Genomic DNA, 27,058 nt, shown 5'->3' with positions numbered 1-27,058 from the left:
CAAAAGATACAAACGTTCAAGATATTTGATATTTCAAGATATTTATAAGAGGGTAGATCCCAAGAGTTATGATGAAGACAATTTTTTCCTTTCTTTTTACTGTACCTATATGAGATGAAGATGTTAACTAAAGCTGTTGTGGTCATCATTTCCCGATATGTGTAAATCAAATCATCATGTTGTGTATCTTAAACTTGTACAGTGATGTACATCAATTATTTCTTAAAGAATTGGAAAAGAATTGGAAACAAAAAAAAAAGATAAAATTAATTAATTAATTAAAATTTATCTTTTTATGCTGAAAGCCAACTTGTCAAAGAAAGATACATTATTACATTTTCTGCCATCAGCGCAAAGCAGACATATTTAACTTGACTTTTTTTCATTTACAACTCTTGGAATTTTGTACGGATTTCATGTATATGGGCTCTATTCAAAATATAATGAAACACTTTAGCCTTTTTATGTAAGGGAATAAAAATTAAAAAGCATTGTATTATGTGGATGGCATAATACTATTGCCAACTTTAAATATTTCCTTTCAGGAACTATTGTCCTTATATATTAAAAGAAATTTTGATATGGCAAGAAAGAAAATCTCAAACCAAATTAATTATTTTTTTTAAGGACACAGGGTAGCAACATGAAAAAAATATCTTGTGGTATGATTACTAGAAAAACTTGACATGCTTGCAAGTGTAAAAACTACTGCTCAATTTAAGGACAATTATATGTTTATACAGAAAAATACTAAGACCCAAGAATGGTAACTACCTCATAATGATCTGCATATAAGTCCTTTCCGTTTTACAGCACAGTATTATTTTTCTGGAGGATGAATGATTTCAAGAGCCTCTATTATTTAGCCATTGAAAATAATTCAGATGTTCTATAGCTGATATTTAAAGATGTATATTTAACGTCTGATGTGTGTCATTTTAAAGGATACTTGGCTCTTAAATATGTTACCGCATTATGCCCATATATCTGACCAAAAACTTAATAAAACATGATGGCAAACAGCCGAAAAATTAGAAACAGGTATCTGATTGACATTTTTACCCATTTGCTTGGACATACTAAAGAAGAGGCTTAGAATAACTAGATAGTCTATTTCTCAATTCTCCTAGGAAAAGTATGCTAATAAATAGTAGACTTTTGAATTCTGGTGACTGAGCTATTCGAAAGCTAGATTTGGTAACAGCCAATCCGAAAGTTTGCCAAGAATGCACAGAAAAAAGCATTCAGCCTCAACCTGCATGACAGCCCTTAATGACAGAGTAGAAGCGGGCGGGGTGGGGGTGGGGGGGAGGCAGGAGAAAAGTGACCCAGTCTTCATCTATCCAGGTTTTTAGGACTTCATGTCTAAATCAGGTTTCATTCCAAATGAGCAATTGAAAGGAAACTGGTTATCCATTTTGTGAGAGCAAGAAATGTAACTAGGTAACGTTTCACAAATGCTTCATCTTTATCTATAGACAAGTTGTGAACAATTCAAGACTTTTCTTCACAAGGTTTAAAATCAAAGAATTTAGATTAAACTACGATATTTTATTATTTTACCCTATTCATGTGAGAATTGGTAAACTTTTCTTGTTGAAAAATTTTAAATGAATACAAGAAAATAGCTTCCTTAACTTGTTTAAAATATACAGGTGATAATTACTTGGTAATGACATGCACTTTATTTTACTGTAAATTGTATCATTAATTAAACTTGCATGATGATCATTTTGAGTTTATGTTTAGAGGAATGTTACAAATAACACTTTTAGAACACATTTATACAGCAAAACAATTATTTTCCATTTCTTTCTATGACTAATTTAATCAAAATAATCACATTAACCAAATTCCTTATCAATTTGTTTTCAATAGGGCATTGGCCTTGATATGAGAACTCGCTAACAAAACTGTTGACTTGAAATGTCAGCTTTCTTGATGGAAACTACCAAAATCTAATAATATTTCTCTTTCCCCACAGTGGAACACCCTGACAAAATGGCTAATGACCAAGGTATGGTGGTTTAATCTGTCATTTTTCCCTCCCTGAATCAATCTTATCTGTTAGAAATGTCAGTCATTATTTTCTATTCCTCTTTTCACCTGGGCCATACACCTGATGAAGCAGACATCAGTGTGATAATTAATCTTATTAATGAAGTTCTGCTTGGCTGAGGTTTCGGCTCTGATAGGGAGGATGTAAATTTTCTTGAGAGGAAATTGTTTTGTCTCCATTCTGAAGGACCAATTAAAATGTCAAGCTTCTTTGTATGAAATAAATTTTTAGTCTCTGTCTGCACTTCTGAATAATTCACATTAGGTATAATTAAGCTCAGCATAATTTTCAAGCTGCTCTCGCACCCTTTCATGAACTCTGGATTAAAGTTCTATAGCTCGACAGAGAAAACTCATAAATCATGTGTGCTTTTCCTCTACAATGAGCTTCTTTTAATACATAAAAACAAAGTTAGGTCAACTTTCCTTTAGGGCATTACTTCTGTTCATTTTGAAGCCAGAAAGCTTTCATTTCATGAATCAGGTACCAGTTTGACTTGCAGTATTTTATCCTCCTTCCATTCATTTGCTAAAAGCCGATTTGTGTAGAGAAACAGGGATGGTTTTACACAAAGGAAAATGGAGGTAAATCAGAGTTATCCATCAACTCTCAGGTAGATAGGAATTTATTACCATGATTTGTAGACTGATCTATTAGGATTCCATTCTTTTACCACTAAGGTTAATTAGTAGAATGCTAAAGGAGAAAAAGACTAGTTTATGAGTTTTATTTTTTCAGGATGTTATATTCTTCAAAGAAGGGAGTGTTTGGAAATGCTGGTTATAGTCAGTGTCATGAGTATTGGTTCAGAGTCCACAGCTTGTATAGTTGTCTCCTGCTTTGGGCACCTGTCAACAGAACCTCCTTGTCTGCATCCTGTCTCCTAAGGCCTCCTGTTGTAGATTTCAGGAAAACATGCTTTTCAACAAGAATACTTTCCAACTATTGACAGATACTGAGCATCTGAATGTTAAGTTTCACTAACAGTAGCAGGTTGTCTACATGAGTAGTATTATCTTTAATGATCCTGTGTTCAAGTTTATTTCTGGGTCCATATACCATCCCTCTGCTTAAGAGAACATGGCTAGAGCGTCACACAGGGAGTAATAGAAATGATACAATACACAGAAATGTCCACCCAGGGTTCATGTTTCCATTAATCACCTAGCTGTTCCTGCTTGCTTATACTTAAAATATTTCCGTAAGGCCAATATCTACTGAACGGTAATATTTGTAAAACTACTAATGATAAATAATTGGCAGTTAGTGTGTATTCACTTAGGTAAATTAAATATTAGTGCTAGACAAATTCAAGCTGGAATAGTTAATTAGCAGAATGTATTATTTCAGTTCAAAAATAATTAAAACAGCATCACATAGTTTCTTTAACTGAAGTGAATTTGGAATTTCCACAGGCAGGTAACTCCCAATTTTTGAAATTGTATTTAGAAAAAGTATGCATAGAGAGAAAGAAAACTCACAAACATTTTTTTTAAGTAACTGAACCAGATAAAAAGTTACATTATTAGCCGTTTGGGTGACAACATGCCCAGGCTTCTCAATAGGTGGGTTTCCAGTTGTTTCTGGATTCCTTTTAACTGTTTTTTGCTATTACTTTTTAAGTTAACTGTTTTGCTTAATAATATTTTCAGCTACCAAGAAATATATTTTGTACAGTCTCTCCAGTCACACACTCTCCATGGATTTTACTCAGATTTTCATATTGACAGTGAAATCAGATCAATTACTGGGAACAAAAGGAATTCCCAAGAATTATTGCCAGTGCCTGAGTGTGTTAATATATTTGGGAAATTGTTCTTTTCCTTCATCTAACATTACTTAATAGGATTCTGTCACATGTTATACTAGTTGGTCCCATATTCAATCACCTCTGGTATAGAGTTGGTCAAATTGATAGGTTCTAAATTTTACATCAAACTCAAATTACTTGTAAAATTAAGAGGGAGTGACAACATGTAATTTAGTGATTATAGGTAAGATCTTTACATTTTACAAGAAAGCGTATAAAATTTGTTGGCAGTTAAAAACTCTTTGTAAACAAAAACATTCATCTGAGTTGATGACCAAGTGCACAAAAAATAACCCAGTTTAAAGATCTCTCTAAGAATGGTGAAAATAGTAGGAAAAAGCTGCTCTGAATGTTCCTACTCTCAGCACATAGCAAATCAGTGGAATATGCATTATTGTGCTCTCTGTTAGACCAATATACCCCCTTCCCACGCAGAATGGTCCCACTGTTACATTTATGGCAAGCACTGAATTTCTGTTGAGAGAAAATTTGCTCAGAGAGAAAATTTAGCACCCTGGGTTAGAGTTAACCTTGCAAAGATGAATCCTAAATAGAAAAGCAGGAGATGGAGTTTGACTTATATGAGAGGAAGTGAGAAAAGTTTTGATTGTTTTTAAAAAGTATCTCTGTGGTCTCTTGTCACAATTACTTTTCGTTAGAATCCAATATCTGCCCTGAAGAACATAAATGTGAAAAGAAAATGTCAATTATATTTGAATCACGTGTGATTTGGGGAAAATATTTTCTTCTGAGTAATAGTAGTACTAGTATGAAAATAATAGATGATTTATATAGGACTCCTTTTCCCCTTTACGTAAGTGTAAATTGATTATATCTAGCATTTGCTTATCTCTTGTTCCACATCTTAATTATTTTTCTAATCTCTTGTAGGCACAAGTGGCCAATAAGTTTTAAAGTAGTCATGGGATTTTAGAGATTAACCACAGATTTACTCTTTTGGAGGTTCAGGCAAGGTAGGGAAATTGTATGGGTTATGTGAAGTGAGTGGAAAAGATAGAGAAATCCTCTGCTTTAGACACTTTTCCTTTTTTATTTTCTATATTTTGGTAAAAACCCTGTCAATTTGTCTGTGTCTGGGTGGGCGTGTGTAATGGTAAAATTAATCCTTATGGAGCTCTCACCATCAGTCACTGTTCTAAGAACTTAACTTGTGTTAACTCATTTAATCCTCATAACAATACTGTGAAAGAGTTGCTATTATTGTCTCTGTTTTAGTGATACAGAAGCTGAAACTCAGAGAGTTTAAGTGATTTGCCTGTAGACACACAGCTAGGAAGTAGCAAGGCCATGATTCAAACCCAGACAAGCATCTTGCAAAACCTGTTTTGAACCACCAAGTGTCTCCATCACTATATGCTACGTATATACATACACAGCCACACACACACACTTTTGACATATATCTATAAAGTTTCTGTATCTAAAGTGGGTGTATATTTTCCCAGTATCAACCTTTCTTTCCCCAACTCTGTGAATATTCTAGAGAACAAAGCAAACAGCTCTCAATCCAGGGTCATGTTATAAGTGGGAAGCCACAGCACTGAATATATGATACTGACAGTTCTTTATCTCAGGAAACATGGGGATGGTGCTAACTCCACTGTCTTGGTCAGCTCGGGCTGCCAAGACAAAACACCGTAGATTGGGTGCATTAAGTAACGCATTTATTTTCTCATAGTTCTGGAGGCTGGAAGTCTCAGATCAAAGTCTGGCAGGGTTGGTTTCTGGTGAGGGCTCTCTTCCTGGCTTGCAGACAGCTGCCTTCTTGCTGTGTCCTCACATGGTGGAGAGAGTATGAGCTCACTCATGTCTCTTCTTATAAGGACACTAATCCTATCGGATCAGGGCCCCACCCTTATGACCTCATTTAACCTCAGTTACTTCTATAAAGGCCCATATCTCCAAATACAGTCACACTGGGTGTTAGGAATTCAACATATGAATTTGGGGGTGGGAGAGGACATAATTCAGTTTACAGCATCCACTTTCAAGACTCAAGCTGTTCTTTCACTCTTTTACAGATTATCTTTCTAGAATTTCAAATGAGGAAGCAGAAGGTAATGTTTTACAAAAGGTCACTCAAATATAGTGGCAGGCAGAGTTGGAGTTCAAACATCTTTATCTCTGACCTCTAGTCTTTCCTTTGTAGACTGTTTCTATACTTACAAAATAATTGGCTTTTTGTTTTTCAACAATCAGCTTAAACCTTTTAGAGTTTCTCACAGAAGCATTTATAAAAGCTTCTTGTTTTGGGGTTGCAGTGGAGGTTAACAGTAACTATAAACTATGACCAATTCTCGAAAGTGATGATTAGATCAAAATTTTAATCTTAAAGGATTGTCTTTGCATCCTTAGATTCCATTTAACCCCAAAATGTTGTTCTCCACTTTGGGGTGTCTATAATGTAAAAACTGGTAATTCTTAGCATGAACACAAATGTTTTCAATTTCATGTGTGTTTCCATGCCTGCCCAATGGGGCAATAGAGTAGGTGCTGTGACCATGACATAATACCATAAAGAGGGCAGGAATCTTCATGAAATGATCTGTATCATTGATGATATGAATCATGAAGAAAATGCTTGCTTCAAGCACTATCAAGTATCTTTAATTCTCCATGGCTGCAGAAGGGTGACCTAAAACAGGAGGCCTGAAAAAGAGGCATAAATTCACAGACCAGTTTTTAGATCCAGATGAAGGCGGCCTGCTGAGAACGGCCCTCCCACCATGGAGAGAGAATTACTCGCCTCTGAATCGTGGTAATGGCTGGTAATGTTCTGGGCTTTCCCGTCAGCATCATTCAGTGTGTGCTGGAAGAGAAACAGAATGGAATCAGATGCTCAATATTCTAGCACCATGCTGTGACTCTGACCACCTGTGTGGCTTTGGGCATGTGACTGAACTCTTCTCAGCATCCTCACCTGTAAAATGATGACTTTTGCCCAAATTACCTTTGATTTCTTTTAAGTTTTCAGATGATCAAATTTTAGGATTGGTGTTAAAATTTGAAAAAACCTAAGCACGGCACAGCATCTTTGTGTAGGGTAGCACTTCACGTTCCAGCACTCCCACTGTACATCCATCACTCTTCTGTGCACTGTGCATGTTCTATCATATTTAGTTCTGACAACATCCTTACAGATGCAGAAAATAAAACGCCAAGAGGTTAAATCTTGCCCAAACGCTCACAGTATGTGTAAGTGGTTAGGCTGAGATATATACCCAGGCTAACTAACTTGAGAATCTCTGCTCATACCATTGTATAATTTCTGGAAATGCACTGAGTTAATCGACTCCTACTTTGTTATCAAGATAATGAAATTTATACATCCTTCCCATAAATTCACCCAGTTTAAAGGTCTTTGTCTTCCCTCAATAGGGTATGCAGGCCAAGTGCTTAACACTACACCTGCCATTTTACACCTCAGCTGATTCAATCTCATGAATAAACAGAATGTTAATTGTTTCCAGTTTCAGGGAAATAAGGTTTTCAAGGCAGTCTAGTCAAGCTTGGAATTTAGTTCATGCAATCCAGATTTTGCAGGGTTTGGATGACAGCAACCAGGCTGCTGTTTGAAAAATTGAAACCTTTAGCACCATTTGATGGGAGTCATTTAATTGAAAATGAAACCTCTTTTTAGCCTATTATGGTGTGTAATTTCAACTCACTTTATTATTCAACTGCTTGCTACAGCCCCTTGAAAAAGATATTCTCACATGTTTTTCTCAGCTCCAGAATTTTGCAATTCTGGAAATTAGGACTATGATGAGAAAGTAGAGGCAAAAAAAAACAAGTAATGTGCTTTCGATAAAATGTGAAGATGCTTATCCTGGCCCCAGCAAGCAGTTCAAGAAACTGCCTAGTCAACCTCTCAGGAGTTTTTATGTTTTAATAGGTGACTTAGAAAGAAAAAAAAAAAAGGACTCAGTGCTTGCAGAAGTTGACATGATTCATGGTATAATTTTAATCTTCTCAGACCTGAAAGATAGACATTTTCATGAATACAAAAAGATATCTTTCTCTCTCTCTTTTTTTTTTTTTTTTTTTTTTGGCCGCACGGCATGTGGGATCTTAGTTCCCCGACCAAAGATCATACCCATGCCCCAGCACTGGAATCGCGGAGTCTTAACCACTGGGCCACCAGGGGAGTCCCAAATGGTTCCTTAGACAAGTTCTTATTGTAAGGCCCACCATGTTGCTGAATGTCCTTCTTTGCTGTAGACATCAGCCAAATATCAAGTTCCTAGCTTTATTTTCTGCCCACTTCTATCAGTCCTGGATTCTGCCTCCTCAGTTTTCTTTCTGAAACATAGGTGGTTCACTGTTTCTCATGGAATGAAGTCAGTTCTTTGACCTCAAGGTCCTGGCTGTCTGACCCCAAATTCCCCCTTCTAGCCTCACGGCCAGTTTATCCCTCCACATATGTCACAGTCTATTAGCAAAGATCCACAAATCACTCTTGGAAAAGTGTATTTTTAGAACTCCACGCTCTAACTGGTACTGTTCTCTTAGTCTTAGCAGTACATTCTCCCTTTCTTTACTGAGAGAGGTCCTCATCTTTTAAGACTCCTTCTCAATTGTCTTTTGTCCAAGAAGCCTTACCTACCTTTCTGGTCTTTTATTCTTCTGTGTGTCCCTAACACCCAATTTAGTCCTTGCTATGTTGTCTGTTTCTTATAGTTTACCATTTTGATTCCCAACCTCTTGGCCAGGTTGTAAATTCTTTGATGGCAAAGGGCCAGTCTCATTGACATTGTCATCCCTGCCTCCAAGCACCCCCCAATCTCTAATTGTGAATCTCTCATATTATAGTTGCCAGATAAGTGTTTGTTGAATTGAATTATGATACAAATCTTTGGGAAACAGAGAGTAATCTGGAAAGACAGACTTTACCGTCTAATCCAGATTAGAGTGGAGTTTGGAGAACCCCAAAGTAATAGTGCTCATGGCTGTGGATACTGTACAGTCAGTCCTCCCTATCTGCCTGTTCCGAACCTGCAGATTCAACCAATGTTGGATCCTGTACTATGTCTGTGATCGATGAGATTTGAGTATCTGCAGACTTTGGCATCCGAGGCAAGTCCTGGACCCAATCCCTGCAGGTACTGAGGGATGCCTGTATATGCGATTGATCTTGGGGGAGATGAAAAAGATGCAAAAATATTTTTTCCAATAGGGAAAATGTATCTTTACTATTCATCTATTAAATTAAAGCTAAACAGAAAGACACCAAGTTCTCTGTGATTCAGGAAATGGTGGTCACATTTGCAGATGATTCTGACCCGCTGTGCCCTTTTCTTTACCACCACCCTTCCTGTCATTTCTTGTTAGCAGGAAATTTTTACACTTGCCTTTCACCAGCTGCTTGTAATTCTGAGTATGTAAAGGAGAGAATCCAAGCTAATGGGTGCAGATGAGTTTTTGAAATTCCAAATGGGCAGTATGAAAAGAGTTGGACTCATTTTTGACCACTCCTTTATAACTATTTACCTAGCATTGTGTTGGGTGTGGTGAAACATAAGAAAGAAGTCCAGTTCCATGGGTTCATTTTCAAGGACGTGCAGTATAGTTAGGATATAAAGACGCCCAGCCCAATATGAAAAGTATGAAATGCTAAAGCAGGTGGTACCATCTGAGTATGTATGTTACAGGGTTTTAGATGGGAATCACTGTGAGTAGCAGCAGAAAAGACTTCTTAAAACACAAGACTGGACTTTAAATATGTGAGTAGGACTTGAGTGAGCACAAATAAGTACAGAGGGAAAGATTACTTGAAGTTTTATTTAGAAAAATCCTACAATGGGAAGATCAAGAAGCTGCTCAATTAGTGAGGATTGCAGGATGTCTTTGGGGCATAATTAGGACACCACTGTGCAGAGAAGTACACTACGGTTAAGATAGAAATTGGTAACCGGGTTTTGCTTTTTCTCTCTGCTCCAAAACTGTAGTTCTTAGGCTTTTTTACTTTTCAGTACATTGAGTACCTACTGTTACACTGGCTATGAAGACCAGCAGTGCTCCCCTGGATCCAGAACCCTGCAAACCACATTCACTTTTGGGTGCCAATGCTGATCACGTCTTGCTTGCAAGGAGGAGGAGTCATGAGAGTGTGGGTCAGGGAGAGGAAAGAAAAATCTGGAATAGGAATAGGGCTTCAATATCCATCATCTTCAAAGAGTTTTCCTAGCTTTATTTGTCGACTTCTGTTATGCCTCTTCTGAAGGGTCACCTTCATTTAGCCCAGTGCTCTGAATGGTGACAAACAGAGCTCTGTTGTTTCTTTTCCAGAGTCTGTTGTGTTCTGTGTGCCCTACTGAGAGTGGAGCCACCACCTCAAGTCACACCCACACCACTAAACCCTCACACTACCATAAACTCTAGGAGGTGCTCTAATTTCTGTCCAACTCACTCTGCATTCCTCTTTCACTTATTAATTTGCCCACTAAGGATAAAGTCATCAGAGTCAGGCAGATTCAGCCACTTAAAATGAGTATATCAGTTAGTCTTTCTGAGCCACCGTTTACTCTTCTATAAAATGGAGCTAATAATGTCTACGCCATGGATTCATAATTAATATTATTCTCACCCTATTTATTACAACGGTCTCTCCTAATTAATTTTTTCTTCACACTCAGCTAGAATAATATTCCTAAATGCATATTTAATTGGGTCACTTTTCTGCTTAAAATACCTTCAGTGGATCTCTGTCCCCAATAAGAAAAATTCCAGACACTTTGATAGAGCATATAAGCAGTTTTATTATTTCATCTCTGCCTATTTTTCTAAGCTTATCCAGTTCATTCTTTTCTACCTGAGACCTTTCCACTCATCCTTTAATTCTCAACTCAGATATCACCTTCCATCATTTTTCTAGGAAGAAATAGTCAATCGTTCTGTTTTTCCATTGTGTCACCGACTTATAATTTTTTAACTTTTGGATATTCCAGTCTATTATTATTATCCACTTAACATCTTCCCCTCACTAAATTATGAGCCTCTGCAATAGTCACTTTATATCCCTAATTCTTAGAACAGTGAGTGGTCCACTCAACACATTTGTTGACTAGATGGATGGAGCATGGACAGATATATGAATGAAGGAATTTTGTGCTCCAACAGTGTTATTATTTATACATACTAGCAGTGCAGCCATCAGGATGCTCACATTCTAGTGTTTTCATACTATAGTTGCAACTTCGCAACATGCAGTCACTTGAAGAAGAAAAGAGCATTCATACTCTTCTGTTACTTCTCCGTGTACAACTTGGCAACTTCACTGAAACACAGACATACCTCACACTGCTTTTGGGATAAGCTTGTGGACCATCCAGGTGGGGCAGGCTTTCATGGATCATCAGTGGCCTTTGAGAACAGTTCTCCTTTGTCATGCGCACAAGACTGCCTCATCCTCCATGTTGCATCTGGTAAATGAACTGGCTCTTGGGAAGACCTAGTCATCCAGGAAAGTGTCCACGTTTAGAGAAACAGTATGCTTTTTAGATTTTCATTAAGACTGCGCTGCATCTAAAAGTGATTTCTTAGACCCGTAGGCTGGCCATTATTCCAGATGCACTACAAGAAAGAATGCATTCAAGGAGATTCTTGTGAGCGGAGACAGTTCAGAGACCATCCTGCTTCAAGATATCAGTAATATTATTAAGTCATCTTTGTTTTTTATTCTCTTAACAATTCAATTTTAACAGAAGTTTCACTCTAAACTTATGTGAATAGTAATAGCAATAACTAATAAACTTATTTAGCTTTTCATATGTGGAAGCTTATGACATGTGTGATCAGAAGCAGTTGACAAGTTTTCATTTGCAACCAGATAAATGGACACAGGCTAATTGTAGTTAAAGTCCTATAGGTAAGAATGTATGGGCTCCCCTTACCTGAAATCTTTAATGAGGCCAACTTCTTTCCTGTGAGCAGAAGATCTTGTTGATCTGGACAGGTACTTTGGTCTCCTGGTATTTGCCTTTTGAGTCCGTTGTCCCTTGCAAGATGTTGAAAATGAGTGGTAGTAGAATTCATAAGAGTAACCAATGTGCTTCTGAAATATTTCATAATACATATACATGTGTATATATGTATTTCATGTATATATATATGTTCTTTTCTTCTCTTTTCTTTGGCTGGCCTCTGCCATCATGCTCAGAAATCCAGATACCAGTTGGTCTGGCCTAGTGCTGCCTTTATTTTGGTGCTTGCAAAAGAAGAAGAGAGAAATGTTTGTAAACTTTTTTTCTACTTTAGAACATCACTCAGGCAACTTTCTTTACCCATCATTTGCCACATTCTGCAAAAGATTACACATATGCCTCAGGAGATCAGGACTCAGAGTCAAACTGTGATGTCAACCAAGAGCCAGGAATTAAGGGTTTATTTGTTAAATTGTTCATGTCTAGGATAAATATAATTTCCATTTTGTCCAGGAATGTCCTCATTGATACCTGGGTCCAGGCAAAATTGATAATAGCACCTTCTATCACTCTTAAAGTGCCTTGATTTTCATAATAGCTACACAGTCACTGTTCATAACATTCGTATGTGAAATTGTAATCTTATATTTTAATTGCTTTCTGACGATTCTTAGAAAATGAATTTATTCTCCTCATAGTCTATTTATATTTTATGGCAGAAAGGCAGAAATTGGAACTCCCAAAGAACTGCCTCTCATGGTCAAGGAGAAGATGGACAATGGGGTATCTGGTTCTCTTGCACTGTGTCTGACTCAGAGTAGGTCACCAAATGCATTCCCAAAAATTATTGCTCATAGACTTGACACAGTATTTGTTGAGCACCAGGCCTCAATATATGGCGGGCATGTCAGCTGCCCTTACATATGAAGTAGTAACATTGTACTTTCTTTTAATCAATGAACTTTCATTCATGTTAACTTGAAAACAATGTGTTGAACCTCAGGAGAGGGTGAGAAGAGCTCATGAGTTTTTCCTATTAATATATGTTTGAAATATCGTAGGCGTAGGTTATGATTTTGCTTTCTGGTTTTTAGATGCCCTGATGCTTTTGTTCAAAGTCAGCAGTATTAACTGTATGGTAAATCGCTCCCTTAGCCACATTTTTCAGCCTCTGAAGAATCATCTGCTTTAAATATGTCTCAATATGATCTGTGTATTGGACAGTAAAACTGTATCCATGTGGCATGAGTGCATTATCTTTACCCACTGGTATACAAGACATAAAATCAATGCACTTTCCTTCATTATCACCAGAATTATTTCAGAGAACCAATTCTAAGATCAAGGAGATATCTCAGTGCTCTGCATCCTTGGGAGGATATATATTGAATGTTTGTTAGACAGCCAATCTGTCCGTTTGATTTAGATTATGGTCCATATCTTGGGGTTGATTGTGTGGGTGCCATTCTGAAGGACCCCCTGTTAGCCCCATTCAGGGAGGATGGATTAAAGATAGATTAGAACTACCACATTCAGCTTTCTCCATGTCCTCTGCATATTAATTTTCCATTCACTCCTCCCTGAACTTATAAACATCCACTCAGAAAAACCACTCTAGAACTGAAATTCCAATTGAATTAATCTTTTCTAGGTGCTAAAAATTTTTTATCATGGGGAATATTCTTCATCTGCCTATGTGTGCTATAAGTAGGAGTTTAATGTAAACATTATACTGTTTAATTTTACACACACACACACACACACACCCCACAATAAAAAAAATACAGAAGCAATATTTTAAGTGATAGTGTAAGAACAAGAACATAGAGATTAATGTGTATAATAGTAGTAACTTCAAATGTGTTTACATTATTAACACATTACAAAGTATTCTAATTCAGTTTAGTCACTTATCAAGCATTGAGAACAGAGTGTAAATGTCGCTTTGGTAAGCAGCGAGAAATATAATAATCACACTTCCTAAAGGAATTCATATTACTTCTGCCCATCTTCCCCTCAATCCAGAGAGTAACTGTCAGGGAACTCATGGAGACTTTAGCTTTTGCTTAAGGGAGTATATGTCTCTTGCCAAAAGAGGATGATCTATCCCTTAAATAAAATATAAAAAGTAACTCTTTAAATGGCTCTTTCATTTATAATATTTTAGGAGTGCAAACCAAGGGGAGGAGCATGAATTCTTTGGTTTGGACCTTCCTTAGAGGTACCTAAATAAAATAAATTTAAAACTATTTAAACGATTTTGAATAACTCTAAAAAGATGCAGTCTTCCTCTTTTTAAAGTCAGACATGGGATCATTTTCTTTGTTTTCTTTTTCTTCCTGAAACCACCATTCTTTGGTTTCAAAACGTTTTGAAAAGTAGAAAACATTTGCTTTAGTTATCAAAACTTTGTGGAAGGAGTGATTTTTCTGATGAAATTATCTGAATGAAATCCATGGGTGGTTAAGTGATACATAAATTCATTACTCTTTACCATCTTAATTCTTTTCCTCACCCTCATTTCTATTTTTAAGAAAATATGGGTACATAGGAACAAAAGAGTTCTTCTTTATATTCTGTAGAATATATTAGTATATTCATATAGTACATTTTGATTCCTGAGTTCATGTAAAATCATATTACTAATGCCATAATAAAAAAAAAGAAACTACCCATTCCCAGTTTTTGGAACTACATTGAACTCTATTTGAATAATTAAAAATAAAATGCATATACATTGAAATGTATTATATTACTTCTACAAATGTCATATTTAGATATCCATGTATTCATTTACTTATTTGGAATTTTTAATTTTGAAAAATGTTTTGTTTTTTTTTTTAACATCTTTATTGGGGTATAATTGCTTTACAATGGTGTGTTAGTTTCTGCTTTATAACAAAGTGAATCAGTTATACATATACGTATTAGAGATTTAATATAATAAGCAAAAAAGGAAATTCAGGGATTTTAAGATAAATTTAATTTTGCAACGTGTAATGTAAGACTAAAAATAATGCATTATCTTTTATTTGCATGTAATTCTTTTAATACTAGATAAATGAAAAACATCTAATAGTGATTTCATAGTAGTAGTAAATCAATGAAGTGATAGTGATTTTATAGTAAGAATTAACTTATTCTTAAATCTTTAAAGTCAGAATAAGTTAAAAACTATCTGCAGTTAGCTGATATTAGCCATAAATAGGCCTGTATAGGACTTGGATACAGTGAGCCAACTCTATCTGTCATGGCAGGTTCCATATCTGATAAATCTTTTTAGACTACCCTTTCCCTGAGGATCTAGGACTGTACCTTGCATATAGTAGCCACTTAATACATTTTGAATGAATTACTATCAGTTTTATGCTCCATTAAAAATTTAAGACCTCTGGGATCCAATAGTAGTTTATATCTTTGCATTAACTGACTTTTCGTCTTCCAGAGCCTAATTAGTTCTCTATTTCCCTTAATCAGTGCTTATGAAATTTACCAAGTTAACTAAACACCTCTAATATTCCCAACAGGAATCATTTATTGCTTTAGTGGCCTAAGTGATGGGGCTGTTAGCATCTCTTTGGCTGATGGCTTTGCAATCTAGTTGCTTTCAGATGTGAGAAAAGTAATCTTAATATTCATACAGAACTTCTGTCTCGCTTCATTTCTTCCAACGTTGATCTGGCAATGTCCCGTGGCCCAAGCTTATCCTCCACTTATTGAAACCCTAGATGTGTCAGAGTCACACAAGCAAAGTATTTGGGAAAAGCAAAGTATTCAGTCAACCCCCCAAAATGTTCACAACTGCTGCTTATTTCAGTTGCCCCTCCCCAATCACCCCCCCACACACACACACACATTGGAGCCTCCATCCTAATTCCCACTTCTTTATATACCCAGAGTCATTGGCCAGCAGATTTTAAATGTACCAGTTTACCCTGAAAACAGAATATGGTGTGATTGAATTAACTTATCATTGCTTGTTGGAAGCTTAACCCTCTTAGTTCAGCTCTGACTTAATATTGAAAGAATTTTTTTAAAATTGTGAATGCGTGGTCTGGTAACAAGATTTAAGTTGTTTCTTCACAACTCTTTTGCAAATAAAATGATGAGCTCTTGGAAAAGCTTTATTAAGAAGAGTGTTTGGTATGCAAAGGAACGTCACAAGAGCAGGACTTGGAAGTCTTAAAAAAGAAAAAGAAAATCTATACATGTGAGAAAAACAACCAATGTTTTTCGTAGCTGGCTGCCCCAGCTGGCTTCCTCGACATCACCCAGTGATTATAACTGCCTTCACAAATAACACTCTAAAGTGTATAAAGAATTAGCTGTAGTCTTGTACGTGTTTGAATATAGATTCAACTCCCAAATGTTTTTTCGAATAGGTATTCTAGAACTCAAAGTCTAACCAAATAATCACAGTTCTACAAATGTACCAATAGAAAAGGGGATTACCTGTAGTGAAAAACTATTAATTAAAATATGGATGATAGTATAATTATTTCTGGTTAATTTCTGGCTCATTTCTCTTAAAGACTACTTTTACAACTGTTGAACACCTAATAGAAGGCAGTGGTTCCAAACGTGTGCTACTAGAGAAACCTTCCTTCTTGGCGTGTTTATAAGAAATATTCAGACCATGTGGGCTGTGACACGCTCCCTACTCTTTATTCCATACCCAGTAGCTCATTCCCAGGTACCTATTTGGCACATAATACAAAGACTACTCAAAGCCCAGTTATAAGGCAAAAAGTATTGTCCCCTGGTACAGTAATAATGATACTTTGCCACAAAGTCATGTCCAATGGCGACAGTGTAGACTGGACCTCTTATAACACGAAGGAGGTGGGCTCTGTCACGCTAGGAGCCAACACCACCACTCCTTCTGTTCTGAGATGTTCAAGACAGCAACACTAACACTGGTGCTGTACCTTTTGGTGACACGGTAACAGGAGTATTGGAGAAAAAAAGGGGGGTGGGTCAGCTTTTCAGTGAGGAATTGAACTTAGCTTGTTTAAAAGAGTATTTTTGTGACAGATTTTTCTCACGCATAGAAAATAACGTTTTCTGGCAAAGTATAATGGTATCATTCTTTTCAGGCTTTCTTTGAAGTGGACAAAATAGTCTTATTCAGTTGTTTGTGTATTTTTAAATATTTGTTAGTTTTTGTCTATTTTGTTTCATTTGTGCTTTCATGTTGCAGGTCCACTAACTTTCTGGTATATTTTCCGGATAAACAGGTCGCCATGGAGATGGAGGTTATTGGCCAGTTGATACTAATTTGATTGATAGAAGCACTCTCAACGGTAAGTATATAAATTAGGTTCTATTGGATTCATTATATTAATTAAAATTGTTAATTCTAGAGTGTCTGAGGCAAATTTTCTATTGACTGCAAGTGCCAAGAACCCCAGACTTAGGGTTTTAGTGGGAATAATAGGAACGTGAAGTTATTAACAAACCTGGAGCATATTCCACCAGGAGACAATGCCGATGAGGGTTGACAAGTACGCAAAACAGTCAGAAAAGTCCAAGCATAGAGAATTTTATAAATGATGCTTGGCTGTTAGCTGTCTAGGTTTGAAAGTGCTATATATATTTGAAATATTTCTACAATTTTATTGTAGAGAGGTGACTGAAACCCACTCACTTTCATAAACTGAAGTTAGTGGGACTTTTTCAAGAGTCAGAGTGCCAGGAGATTAAGAGGCAATCGGAATATGGACAATTGAGAAAGAATAATTATTTCCTCACAGTTTCCATCCACTACTGAGCAGTGGTTATATATGTACAGGTGAAGCAAATGTAAGCCAAAGACACAGAACAGTATACTCTCTTAAACTGTGTGTCCTAAAGAACACTAATCTTGGATAGAATTGCCAAATGGAACAACTGAAAATACAGGAGGCCCAGTAAAATTTGAATCCTTTCTAATTGCCTATGAATCTGAGATAAAGAAAAAGATCGCAAGGGGTTACCATCTCAACGTACATAGTCATCTCAGTGTACATATCCATAGGCAACTAGAAATAATGCAAATTTAACTGAACCTCCTTTATTTTTAATTATTAAATCTGGCAATCCTAGTTTTGGATCAAGTTTGGAAGTTTGCTATGGACTATTTTAACTTGCCCTTCAAAAGAAAATGAATTCTCTGATTGAAAAGAAATCTCAGCCCAAATTTGATGTTAACAGATAAGTTAACAGATAAGGATTTTTCTTTTCACAGGAGTCAAACTTCAGATGAAGAGAATGACAGTAATTGAGAGAAATGCATGTCACTTTTTTATTTTTTTACTATTTAAGATTCCTAGTGAGAAATATAATTGTAATTAAATTTGATCTGATTACATTATCTCACAGGAGGAAGTCATGAAGATAAAATAGATGAATGGCATCCAGTGACTTTGAGCCAGTTTAGATAGATAGTTGGCATTACCCCTTCTCAATTTTCTGCAACACTTAATGATGGTTTAGGCATTTCCTGTTAAATGAATGGGGTGAACAAAGTACCTGAAACATTTCTAGAATCCCTACTGGAATAACTAATTATTACAGGCTACATGGTTAATTAAGCTGACTTGATAACCTCAGAGAGGCACGGATGGTAGCAGGCATACTTAATCTATTTCCTATTCTGTTTCGCTATCCAGTAAATGATAGTAAATATGCAATTTGCCTTTAGCTTGGGCTTTTACAAGCCAATCAGCAAAGGCATCTGAAAACTCTACCTTCCTAATTAAAATTCTACTAATGTCTTATACCTTAAGAAGGGGGTATATTTTCAAATTATATATATAAGTGAAAAATTGACTGATAAAACTCTAACCCCACCACACCTTTGCTAAGTAGGCTTCATAAATAAGAGCAAAAAATCTTGAAATTTCTTGAGTTTTTGAACCTCATATACAATGAAAATTTCATACATCCCCTCATGTAGTGACAGAATTAGAGAGGTTTCCTATCTCTCCTTATACTTCTTGATTCACCCTTCAAAGAATTGTAATAGAATAATGGTTTATTGTCAGGATACTCAAGCCACTTGCAAATAAATTTAGACCTCGCTAATCATTTACTTTCTCTTACAAAGTGTCACTGTTTTAAAAAAACACTCTTGGAATTCAGATAAAGAAAAACAAAGCTATAGTTCATGTTTACTCTTGAAGTTGGAAGCCCTTAATTAAATTGGGGAAACTGAAGAGGCTTCCTAAATTATTTTCCGATGGCAGGTAGAATCAAAGCTAATATGTGGTGATATGCTAGTATTTTACTTGTATGATGCATTCAGTCTTGTGGTCCACATTCTTAAAGCAGGAAAATCTTCAACTTCTGAAAATGTGATTTTGTAGTTTATTTTTGTATGAAGGATAACACCAGTGAAATTTACTTCAGTTCAATCCTTTTTTCTTTGGGGAAGATAAATCACCAATTTCTTTTTGTTGGTAGCTTTTCCTAAAATTTTCAAAATTAGTAATTTTGGTAAAGAGATCTACAAACCCTGCAAAAGTGTTGTTATATTGACGTCAACCTTTGAACACTTAAGTTTGATAGGTGTTGATACTTCGGTGAAGCATTATTTAAAAATTAATGTTATTAATTAATTTTTATATATTTAGAATTGTATTAGGTGTTCTGTAAAACATGACTTAAACTCTGTGTTTAGGAGAAAAAGCCATGATTTTCCCTCTAGTTTTGATTTCCCTTAAGTAAAGATAATTAGAGGGTCCCAGGGGTCTCAAACTCTAGTCTACGAGAGGCTCTGCCCACCTACTATCTAAACATTATCTATCTGAAATGATGTTAAGGCCCTCAGACTAATCCCAAACCCCAGGTTCTAGAACTGACTTTGCCATGGATTAGAAATGTGTGAATCAAGTCACTTAAACTCTCTGGATCTCAGTTTTTCATCTGAACATAGAAAGTGTTAAGCTAGATCAGGGTTTCTTAACTAAAAAACTATTGCCATTTGGAACTGGATAATTTTGGGGGGACTGGATAATTTTTTTGTCGTTGGGTTCATCCTGTGTACTGTAGGATGTTTAGCAACATCCCTGGCCTTCATCCACTAGATGCCAGTAGTGTTTCCCCTCTACCATGTTGTAACAACCAAAACCGTCTCTAGACATTGCCAGATTTCCCCTTGGGGGGCAAAATCTCCCCAGTTAACAACCACTAAGCTTGGTTAGCATTCCCGAAAGGTTGGTCCAGGGTACATGGGTCCCATGAGAATCTCTGAGAAAAAAAAGTGTTCCATTGTCAAGTGATCATTGGGAAACTCATTTGGTACTCACTTCCTTTTGCCAGGTCCTCGCCTTCTACCTGAATACTAGAGGATTAGTCTTGAAAGAGCATCTCTGCTCACTCTATACCCTTGAGTTTGGTGATCTCATCTACTGCCAGGCTTCAAATTCCATCTATATGCCAGCTCCCTCATTTATATATCTAACACAGACCTTCTAGCTGCCTCTTTACAATTCATCATAAGATCTCAACCCTGACATATTCAAGACTGAACTTTTGTTCTTGCCCCACTGAGCCTACCTGCCCTTTCACCCTCTCCCTCATCCTAGACATAAGGATATTGCTGAGGCCTGAACCTGACTCCTCCTTTCTTTCCTGCCCCAAGTGCAATCTGCTTTATTCATTTACTTTCAAACTATATTGTGTACGTGTCCTCCTTGCTTGACTGAAGTTGCCACCGTCTCAGTTGAAGCTATCATCAACTCTCACCTGGAGAATTCCATATCCTCTTAGCTGGTCTCTATTTCTCCACCACCAACCCCTCTCCACGCAGAGGGAAGACATGTCTCCTTGGAACAAATCAAGCCTGTCACGTTGCTGAAAACTCTTAAACCATCTGTGATTTTACCGAGGATAACTGAATGTGATCTACAGGGCTCATGTGAACAAGGTCCTGTTTCTCTTTTCAGCCTCATTTTGTGCCATTTCCTTTTTGCTCCCAATGTTCCAGACACACGCACAGTCTGCTCTCAGTTCCCTTGTAAAGGAACAAGAACTAACTCCTAGCAACACTTCATAATTTAGCTTAAATGTCGCTTCTATAATGAGGCCTTTCATGACCTCCCTCCTCTGTCAATGACCTCGTATCACATCCTCATGTTACATCTTTCTACATGAACTCTACTTTTCTTTAAAACACCAACTATAGTGGTAATGTTATATTTATTTGCTTCATGATTTGTTTAATATAGATCTTGTCCAGTGAATTGTAAGCTCCATGAGATCAACAATTATACCCCCCTCTTTTTTGGTAGGGAGCAATCAATATGCTAATTTGGAAATTATTCTCAGACTACACAATATACAAGAAGACCATGACATACACATTATTAGGAAATGATATATATGTGGCCCCATAAATGCATTCTAATGGTTTCATAGCCTGGCTGTTTTTCCTTCTCCACCCTTCCAGAAAAATAGCTCAGAAATGGAGCTTTCACAACTCCCTTCTATTGGCTATGCCTTGATCTCAGGTGAGAAGTAACCTGACATTCTGTTCATGTCACAGTGACCCAGATGGGGTCCATGTTTCAGGAATGGAAGACAGAACATTTAATATATGGGAATTGTTTTTCTTCTCTGGTCCAACTAGTTGGGCAAGCCTCTGACTGTCTCACAACTGTGTATGTGTCTTATCTCATATTGTCTCTTTTTGCCTACTTGAATCCTCTCATGGCTTTTCCCCCTGCCTCCAGCTTTATTGGAAAAGAATTGACTATAACACTGTGTAAGTTTAAGGTGTACAATGAGCTGATTTGATCCACTTAAATAATCCAGAATGGTGACAACCATATTTAACACCTGCATCATATCATATAATTACCACTTACCCATAGTTTGATCACAACATCATATCCACAGCACCCAATTGGATCTTATTTATGGAATAATTGAATACATTCTCTGCCATTTCTGTGCTACCTCTCCTGGCAATGCATAGTTCACATTAGCGTGTTCAAAATTCTGATATTTGAGGGAAAAAATATGTTTTCCACCTTAACTGACCAAGGAACCTTTTTCCCCCATAATGGTGATTAATATTTCATTTTAGGGAACACTGGGCTAGATATCTGTGAGATCTCTTCCAGCTGATTGACTATATAGTACCTTATTTCAGGGTGAAATGCTTTGAAATATTCAATACCATATGAATGTCTGTTCAAATTCAAAGGCCTGTGAAATTATGAAGACTTACGTTGAGCTGAAAGTGTTCTAATAACAAAACTGTTATCCGAGAACACTGCAATCATGGGAGGGAAGTTAATTTCCCAACTAGAAGCTTTCATTGGATCTGTTTGTCTCCCCAGAACTGAACTTGTCAATCTTATGTTCACATTGTTTACCTGCCTATTGATATTGTGTAGCTATTAGGGCTCAGCCATTGTGGCAATGAGACCAGGTTCTCAACATGGGAGCCAGGACTCCTGGATTCGATACATGGCTTCGTGTTCTATGTGATAGTTAAGCACTCAGAGTACCAGTCTATCCATGAGCCTACTGCAGAATTTTTGAGGGCAAGTATGATAAGACACATAAAATATTTTTGAAAGCCTACCAAGTATCATAAAAATTAAAGACCTTATTAGTAGTTACACTAAACCAATTTTCTAATCATTACTAAGACTTTAGACCCAACAGATTATGAAATCTATGTTTGCTTTTATTAAATTTCATATAAAAAGGATGAAATCATTGGCAGTGATCAGATAGCATGAAAATTAAGTTGGATGGAATGCTCATGTGATATTAAAAAACTGTGACTCCCTTCTCACTGATTTTAATGAAACATATCTAGGTCTTGATTACTCAGACATTGGATACCCACACTCGTAGGCTAACACCAGGAACAGATGAATTAGGATACTGTATTTTTCTTTAATTCGGAAAAATCACATAGAATGAAATGTATTGGGCCGCATCGTATCTGTTGAGCACCAACTCTGTGCGAGGCTGTGTGGTCAGTGTGATGCATCCGTTATCTCATGAAATAATCACAGTGCCCTGGAGGAGATTTGTAAGCCTTTGAATTACACCGTTCAGCTTCCGAAGGGGGGCAAAGGTCACCTTGCCCCTTTTGGAGTCAGGCTATCTCCCAGAACTCTTACCTACACAATCTAGATTTGTGAGTTCTAAATTTTTTCCTAATTTAGAGCACTCTTTTAATATATTTAGATATATGGTTGACCATCATTATTTGCAGGGTCTCTATTCATGAATTTACCTACTCTCTAAAATTTTATTTCTAACCCCCAAAACCAATAATTATGGTGTTTTTATGATAATCCTTGGACATGTGCAGAGCAGCCAGAAATTTGAGCAGCCCAGTGCTCACAAGCTCAGCTGAGCTGGAACAAGGTGGCGTTCTGCCCTGATGGTTCAGCTCTCATACCATGGATGTGTCCTTTCGGCACTACATTTAGTGCCAATTTTTCACATTTTTGTGGGGTTTTGTTGGTGGTTTCACTGTTTAAAGCTGTCCCTAAATGTGGTGATGAAGTGCTTTCTAGTGTTCCTAAACACTAAAGGCTGATGTGTCTGATGGAGAAAATATGTGTGTTAATTAAGCTTCACTCAGGCATGAATTTAATAGCGCTGTTGGCTATGAGTTCAATGTTAATGAATCAACATTACATATTAAATAAGGCACCTTTAAACAGAAACCCACATGAAACAAGGTTGTGCTTTGATTGGTTGATAAAAAGGTAGGCTCCCAGGAACATGACACTGTGTTTCCTCTAGAAGCAATACTTTGTATTGCCTAATTTAGTATTTGTGATGTCTTTATAGAACACAACTACTGCAAATAACCAGGATCGACTCCATCTAAAGACACCATTGCACTTGACTTTATTTACTGCCTGTTCAATGTCAGATATTCTGATTAGTCAGCCTTTGAATGGAGATTGGGAAATTAATGAAAGATGTCGAAAAACAAGTTTTAAACTGATGGAACTTTTATCAGGAAGTCATAAAGGCCTGGAATCAAAGATTTATAATGGGAGCCCTCATGAACCCAACTCTATGAGGCAAATGACATCAATATCTCACTTAATCTAAAGCTCATGGGCTTCCCTCGTGGCGCGGTGGTTGAGAGTCCGCCTGCCGATGCAGGGGACACGGGTTCGTGCCCCGGTCCGGGAGGATCCCACATGCCGCGGAGCGGCTGGGCCCGTGAGCCATGGCCGCTGAGCCTGCGCGTCCGGAGCTTGTGCTCCGCAACCGGAGAGGCCACAACAGTGAGAGGCCCGCTTGCCGGAAAAAAAAAAATTAAAGCTCAGCAGAATCCAGAGTCATTATTTTCTAATTTGGAGCATGATATCTTCCTAGGTGGAAAGAAAGAAAGAAGAGCAAAAATTTGAAAAATTCCAATTTACATGGTTTTAAAAAATATTCATACTGTGTTATTGCCGGGTATGACTCAAACTAAGTTTGTCAGAAATGGTGAACTGTTAAATTTAAGTTAAGCTAATAAAATCCATGAGATCCCCAACGGCCTCCATTGTACACTTTCACATAAAAGGTTAATTTATTCCAATCGATTAATTTATTAAGAACAGAAAGGTCATATTGAGATACTACTGTAACATGACTTTTTAAATTGTAAGTAAAACTATGACACAGGAAGTTCTAACCTTTCATTACTTGCCTCATTCCTTTGTAATAAATGAAAAACTTACTTCAAGGAAACCTTATTTCTTTCATTTATAATCAGTATCTTTTAACAGAAAGTGCTGTGTAAAAACTTGATGAGTTACCCGCCCCTGAGATTCAAGTTATATCGGTATCACTTAATTTTTTTCCCCAACAATATTGAATCAGCAATAATTTGTTTAAATTTAGGTGACTATCTTTTCAAAAAAACCCAATGATTCTTAGATAACTTGTCAAAAGATAGTGTTTCAATTTTGAGGCAAGTGCTGGGTTATTATATTCACTTATGCAAACAAGTTAATTTATCTTTCACATTGAATATTATCTCTAAAAAGTTTGTATCAATAGTTTGGAAGTCCACACCAAAAATATCCCAAATGATATGGTAGATTATTAATTGAGGCAACATTTTATTTAATGTTTCAGTAGGATAATGATATTATAAGCAATTACACTGTGTCAGATAGTTGCTTTGTCTGTATTTTTTCTAATTCAGACAGTAACTACATATGATAAATATTATTATTTCCATTTTATAGGTAAAGGCACTGAGGTACAAAAGGCCTAAAGATTTTGCTCAAGGGGTATAGAAAGCTAATATGGGTTGTTGAAGAAACTCATTCAAATTTAGATCTAGGAAAACATCCAAATTCATTGCTTTCTGCTACTTTTTAAATTATTTATAAATAAAACTATATGCTAATATATACTTTTTAGAATTTGGTAGCTTGTAATAGTAAATATGACATAAATCAGAATATTTCTAATTGATTAATCACTGAGGGTTTAAAGAAAGCTACTTAAAGGGTCATTAGTCATTCTTGCTTACATAAGCAAATTATCATTCTATTTTCACCTAAATATTGTCTACCATGTGGTACAGTTGCAGCACAGGAAAAATTTATCTTAGGACTTTATGACACTCTTTCCAACCCTGTGGCTGCTTTTAAATGGGATTCATACACCCTTGACAGGTTGAAAATTAAATGTGCTTTATGAATAGCTTCTTAAAAGGAACAGAAAGTATGAGTGATTGGTGTCAAATAGTTTGTCTTTCACAGCATCAAATAAATAGTATTTTCTCAGCCTTCTCTGACTCTTGTCATACTGGAATTCTTATCGTTCAAAGTGGCATGCTTCCTGCCTTCCCCACTTTCTACTCAATACCATAGCTTAATTATATTTTTCCATTGAGATATAATTCCCATACCATAAATTTACCCTTTCAAAGTGCACAATTCAGTGGTTTTTAGCATATTCACAAGGTTGTGCCACCATCGCCACTATCTAGCTTTAGAATATTTTCATCACCCCAAAGGGAAACCCTCTACCCATTAGCAGTCTTTCCCCATTCACTTCTCCCCACATCCACTGGCAAACACTAATCTACTTTCTGTCTCAGTAGATTTGCCTATTCTGGATATGTCATAGAAGTAGAATTGTACAATACGTGGCCTTTTGTGTCTGGCTCCTTTCACTTAGTATATCATTTTCAAGGTACATGAATTTTGTAGCATGTATCAATACTTAATTCCTTTTTATGACTGGATGGTATTCTATTGTATGTATATATCACACTTGTTTATCCATTCATCAGTTGATGGCTTTGGGGGTTTCCCACTTTTGGTGATTCTGAATAAGGTTGCTGTGAATATTCCTATGTAAGTTTCCATGGGAACATTGGTTTCATTTATCTTGGGTAGATAATTCGATCTTTCCTCTCCTTTTTCATTGCTTTTTTCCCCAGCTTCAGGAATGCCCAGAACAATAGGAACTCTTTGAATTCTTAACCGAGCTTGATAAGCCATGGCTGTCACATCTCCCTAAACCTGATCTTCATTTGCCTGTCTTTTCCCAGAGCCACCCATTGGCCAGATGCACCCCCCACATGGCAGCGTCACTCCACAGAAGAACAGCAACCTGCTTGTGATTATTGTGGTCACCGTTGGCGTCATCACAGTGCTGGTGGTGGTGATCGTGGCCGTGATTTGCACCCGGCGTTCTTCAGCCCAGCAGAGAAAGTAGGTAACAGCTAGTTCCCGAGAGATGAGAAGTCACTGCTTGACCTGACGACCATCTTTTTGAGTTAGATTTTTTGACGGCTCTCTTCCTGTGTGCTTCCAGAATTCACTACGTGTTCCTTATGTCCTCTCCAGAGCTGGGCAAAATCTTGCCTTTGTCCATTCCAGGCCCATAACTTAAGAGGGTGAGGACTAGGCTTGCAGAATTAATAGTAGAATCCACCTGAACACTCACTCTGCATTTCTGTTTGATGTTACTTCTTGAGAGCAGATTCTTCCTTTCAAATGAAAGCAGGTATTCCTTAAGTAACACTTAGAGAGTGGACTTCACCATGTCCCTACTTATGGCCCTCTCTCTGCAATTATGTATAAAACATTGGAGATGTGTATTCCTCTAAAAGTATTTACGTATCATGGGCTTCCCTGGTGGTGCAGTGGTTGAGAGTCCTCCTGCCGATGCAGGGGACGCGGGTTCGTGCCCCGGTCCGGGAAGATCCCACGTGCCACGGAGCGGCTGGGCCCGTGAGCCATGGCCGCTGAGCCTGCGCGTCCGGAG

At 37.0% G+C, this 27,058-nt stretch overlaps 1 protein-coding gene across 1 annotated transcript in view; it reads left to right on the top strand.

Moving 5' to 3' along the window:
• DCC (DCC netrin 1 receptor) overlaps positions 1 to 27,058 on the top strand; it is a 774,287-nt gene that overhangs the window by 655,532 nt on the left and 91,697 nt on the right. The window contains exons 21-23 of the mRNA XM_032654035.1: positions 1,985 to 2,017; positions 17,050 to 17,115; positions 26,340 to 26,502. Coding sequence (XP_032509926.1) covers positions 1,985 to 2,017; positions 17,050 to 17,115; positions 26,340 to 26,502 — 262 coding nt within the window. The remainder of the gene's footprint in view (positions 1 to 1,984; positions 2,018 to 17,049; positions 17,116 to 26,339; positions 26,503 to 27,058) is intronic.

Source organism: Phocoena sinus, chromosome 14 (assembly GCF_008692025.1).
Source record: "Phocoena sinus isolate mPhoSin1 chromosome 14, mPhoSin1.pri, whole genome shotgun sequence".
Classification (NCBI taxonomy): Eukaryota; Metazoa; Chordata; class Mammalia; order Artiodactyla; family Phocoenidae; genus Phocoena; species Phocoena sinus.
The sequence above is the reverse complement of the archived record's forward strand: the minus strand, read 5'-3'. Positions and strand labels throughout refer to the sequence as shown.